At 52.1% G+C, this 4,034-nt stretch overlaps 1 protein-coding gene across 2 annotated transcripts in view; it reads left to right on the top strand.

Moving 5' to 3' along the window:
* PYCRL (pyrroline-5-carboxylate reductase-like) overlaps window positions 1-4,034 on the top strand; it is a 9,865-nt gene extending 5,831 nt beyond the window's left edge. Inside the window, exons 4-6 of one of the 2 annotated variants that reach the window (XM_018572366.1) lie at window positions 1,277-1,429; window positions 3,156-3,248; window positions 3,840-4,034. In XM_018572366.1, the coding sequence (XP_018427868.1) occupies window positions 1,277-1,429; window positions 3,156-3,248; window positions 3,840-4,022 (429 nt within the window). In that variant the 3' untranslated portion in view covers window positions 4,023-4,034. Of the gene's footprint in view, window positions 1-1,210; window positions 1,430-3,155; window positions 3,249-3,839 lie in introns of both variants that reach the window. The other variant, XM_018572365.1, reaches the window with a different exon arrangement.

Raw genomic sequence — 4,034 nt, 5'->3', positions numbered from 1 at the left:
AAGCCGCACTGCCGCGCCAAGGCACCTCTTATAGTGCGGTCCTAACTCTAAACTATGAGAGTCTCCATCTTGGAGCACATGGGGGCAGAACATAAAATTGGGTGCAGGTTTGTCAGGAGGACGCCCCGCCTCCTTAAAGGCACAGAGACGCACAAGGGATCCCTCACATCCCAATGGCAGCTGAGAACCCCCATGCGTCGCTGCACCAAATCGGTCAAGCAAAACAAATGACAAACGCACTCAACAATTTGTCACCAGTTGTACAGTGAGGTGCACACGAAATGGGCTTAAAACAGTAGACAGTAGAAAGGCATCATGGCACACTCACAAGTCAGCATGTAAAAAAATTTGTCTCAGCTGCCATTGGGATGTGCGGGATCCCTTGTGTGTTCCTGTGCCTTTAAGGAGGTGGGGCGTCCTCCTGACAAACCTGCACCCAATTTGATATCTTCTGCCCCATGTGCTCCAAGATGGAGACTCTCATAGTTTAGAGTTAGGACCGCACTATAAGAGGTGCCTTGGCGCGGCTGTGCGGCTTTCACATTTTCTGCAGAAGACGTGTATCCAAACCTCTGTTATTATCCTTAGTGGTGAGAAGTTGTTTTACATGCTGGCTGGTGAGTGTGCCATGATGCCTTTCTACTGCATAAAGAGGACCTGTCGCATCTTTTGCTGTCACATAGGGGGGTTTCTTAGCCCCCTATGTGATAACAATAAAGTTAAGTGAAGACAAAAAAAATGAAAGTTACACATGAAAAAGAATTTAAAAAAATACAAAAAATGTTTTTAAAGCCCCCACCCATACATACACGCGTGCAAACATGCGTCGGGTGCGCATACGTGCGAAAATGACTATTGCGCCCATTACGCCGCACATGTTACATATCGCCGCGAACGTCGCAGTGAGAGCAATAATTCTCGGCCCATCAATCACCGATGACACTAAACTGATGAGCGGTAAAAGCTTTGAAAGCGTCGCCTATGGCCAATTTCGGGTATGGTAGGTTTTTGGGATTTCGCAGGTGCGCGCAATTTTAAAGCTCGACATGTTTGGTGTCTATTTACCCCGACGTAACCCCGTCTTTTTTATATTTTACCCAAAAATTGGGTAATAATAAATGTTTTATAACATAATGTGGTTAAAGGAGAACTATGGGGTTAGGGCTTTTCCCCATAGTTCTCCTAAGGGTAACAGGATGGCACAAACTAGCGTCCCCCCGTTACCCTAATGACCAGGTTCCTCCGTATGAGTCCTAACCTGCCGTTGGTGATCCAGGAGGGGGCGGTGGTCTACGCCCGCGGGTCCTGTGCAGGGCAGAAGGAGGCGGACTTGTTGAAGAGCCTTCTGTCTGATTGTGGAATGTGTGAGGAGACCCCGGAGAGCTACATCGATATCCACACCGGGCTCAGCGGCAGCGGGGTGGCCTATGTGAGTGGTCAGAAGCTTGTGCGAGATGGGTCAGGGGGCCGCCAGGGCCACTTTGTTTCCTTTCAGGATCGGGGATTCAACCGACTGGCCATCTACCCGGGCTGTGTCATTGTTCAGCGCGGCTGTTGTGCATATGTCAAAATGTCAGTCTGGAGGAATGGGCCAACCCTAGGCAACACCTACATGTGATACTGAGCTTCCATGATTGACAGAACCGAAATCCAATGAATGATGGGGGTGGGCCGGGGACAGTCCAGCTGGGGTGGAAAAGGCTTGGTAAGGGATAGGAAACCTTGGCAACTCACAGCTGCAGTGCAAAGGTTGCCTACTCTTGGTGTAGACCAGTGGTTCTCAACCTGTGCAACCTCACGACCCACATCTGTCCACGGTCATTAAGTCACGACCCAAGTCGCACTGCAATGGAACGCACGGCATTGCGGTACTGCACGCTCTGGTGTGGGCGGGAGGTGCATTTGGGGTGCCATTCGAATGAATCGCAACGCACCTCCCGAACCAGAACGCGTAGTAGGTGCGATTGCGCGGTACAGTGCGTTAATGGCAAAGGACTGTTCGATCAACGCACTGTACTAGTGTGAACGGGCCCTCCAAAAATACTGACGGACACATATACAGACTCTTTTTTTAAGATCCACCCAGTCTCCTACCTTATGAGAACTGGAGTGGATCCTCAGGCTGGGGTCCAGTGTGGGCTGCTGTGCTGTGATGGAGCTCCATCCATACGTACGTTGCTTGTACAGCTCCCTTGTGTGCCCTGTTGAGGTGCCGGGAGCCAGCGTGTGATGTCACTCCGGTCCAGGCACCTTTTACAGGACATGTGAGTGAGCTGTAAGCAATGCACGTATGGATGGAGCTCCCTCGCAGCCATAGCTCCACCTCAAGCTGACACCCGGAGCCGGGCAGCATATTTTGGATGGCTGCTTGGAGCAAAAACTGACAGTGCTGCGATAGGGGGAGGCTGAGGAGCCTCTCACCATTAAAGTGGAAGGCATGCGGCGACCCACTGAACACGGGGTCCCGACCCACTTTTCGGTCACAACCCACCAGATGAGAACCACTCGTCTAGAGCAGTGGTTCTCAACCTGTGTAACCTCAGGACCCACATTTGTCCTCGGTCATTAAGTTGCGATCCAATTTGCACTGCAATGGAACGCACGGCATTGCGGGCTGCTGTGCTGTGACGGAGCTCCATCCATACGTGCATTGTTGGTAGAGCTCCCATGTGCCAGAATGTGACGTCACTCCAGTTTAGGCACCGCTACAGGACATGTGAGGGGGCTATAAGCAATGCAGGTATGGATAGAGATGCCTTGCGGCCATAGCCCCAGCCCACCCCACCTCGAGTTGACGCCGGGCAGCATATTTTGAATGGCTGCTCAGTGTGAGAAGTGACAGTGCTGCGCTATGGGGGAGGCTGATGAGCCTCTCACCTAGAAAAGTGGAAGGCATGCGGTGACCCAATGAATACGGGGTCGTGACCAAAAAGTTGAGAACCAAGGATCTAGATGATGCTGGACGCCCCTCAGCCAGGAAATGAAGCGGGCTCTATGTGACTTGCTGCAGCTTCTGATGATGCCTGGCACAGTGTTCCAGGTTTTGGGGTGCTTGTGTCTTCTGTAGCCGGCTGCTGTAACCCTGAGATTTGCTGCATTAATAAGTATGGCGTCCATCACTCGACTTTCTCACCATTCCCGTCTTCTGTTTCCAGGTTTACCTGTTTGCGGAGGCTCTGGCGGACGGCGCTGTTAAGATGGGGATGCCGAGCGCCTTGGCTAGTCGCATTGCAGCCCAGACCTTGCTGGTGGGTATAAAATCCATGTTTCATTCAGAATCTGGTGTCGGGGAGAGAGGAACGTGGCCCGGGATGAGGGGGAATGACTTGTGGAATAGTTGTCACTGGATCAGGTGTCCCGATTGGGAGATCTTCCCTCGCCGGCGACGGCTAAAGCTTGGGTTCCCCCGCAACTGTCAGGAAGTGAGACCGAATCTCCTCCACAATGGATACCCCCAACGATCAGAACAGCCAGAGGCTTCCACCCGTCCTCACTGTACACCTACAACTGGTGACGCTGTTCTGTACTGGGGGCACGCTCCTTGCGCACTGCCAACAGTCCCCGATCATACAGTGAGAATTGGGAGTCGGTGTAATAGACTCCCAGTCACATGATTACCATGACAGCCAATCACAGTGATCACATGACACATGCATGCTTTATCACTTTATCCCTGCAAGCCCCAAGACATAGGGGTCTCCCTAGAAGGCAGTCTTTATGCAATTTTATTCATCATCAGGCTCCACCCACTTTCAGAGCTCTTGTTTTTTTTGTATTACAATTGGCGTAATAGCCGATTCGCTCGCGCTTGACAAGTCTCTTCGCTTCTATTAATCCAGGGCGCCGCAAAGATGATCATACAAAGCGGAGAGCACCCCGCCAAGCTACGCTCAGATGTCTGCACTCCCGGAGGCACCACCATACACGGACTCCATGAACTGGAGAAGGGGGCCCTGAGGGCCACAGTAATAAACGCCGTGGAAGCTGCAACAAAGCGGGCACGTGACCTGGACAAACGCTGACCGCTCTACGGA

This window comes from Nanorana parkeri, unplaced genomic scaffold (genome assembly GCF_000935625.1).
Source record: "Nanorana parkeri isolate BGI_ZX_2015 unplaced genomic scaffold, ASM93562v1 scaffold2007, whole genome shotgun sequence".
Classification (NCBI taxonomy): domain Eukaryota; kingdom Metazoa; phylum Chordata; class Amphibia; order Anura; family Dicroglossidae; genus Nanorana; species Nanorana parkeri.
This window is presented reverse-complemented; position numbering and strand designations above follow the sequence as displayed.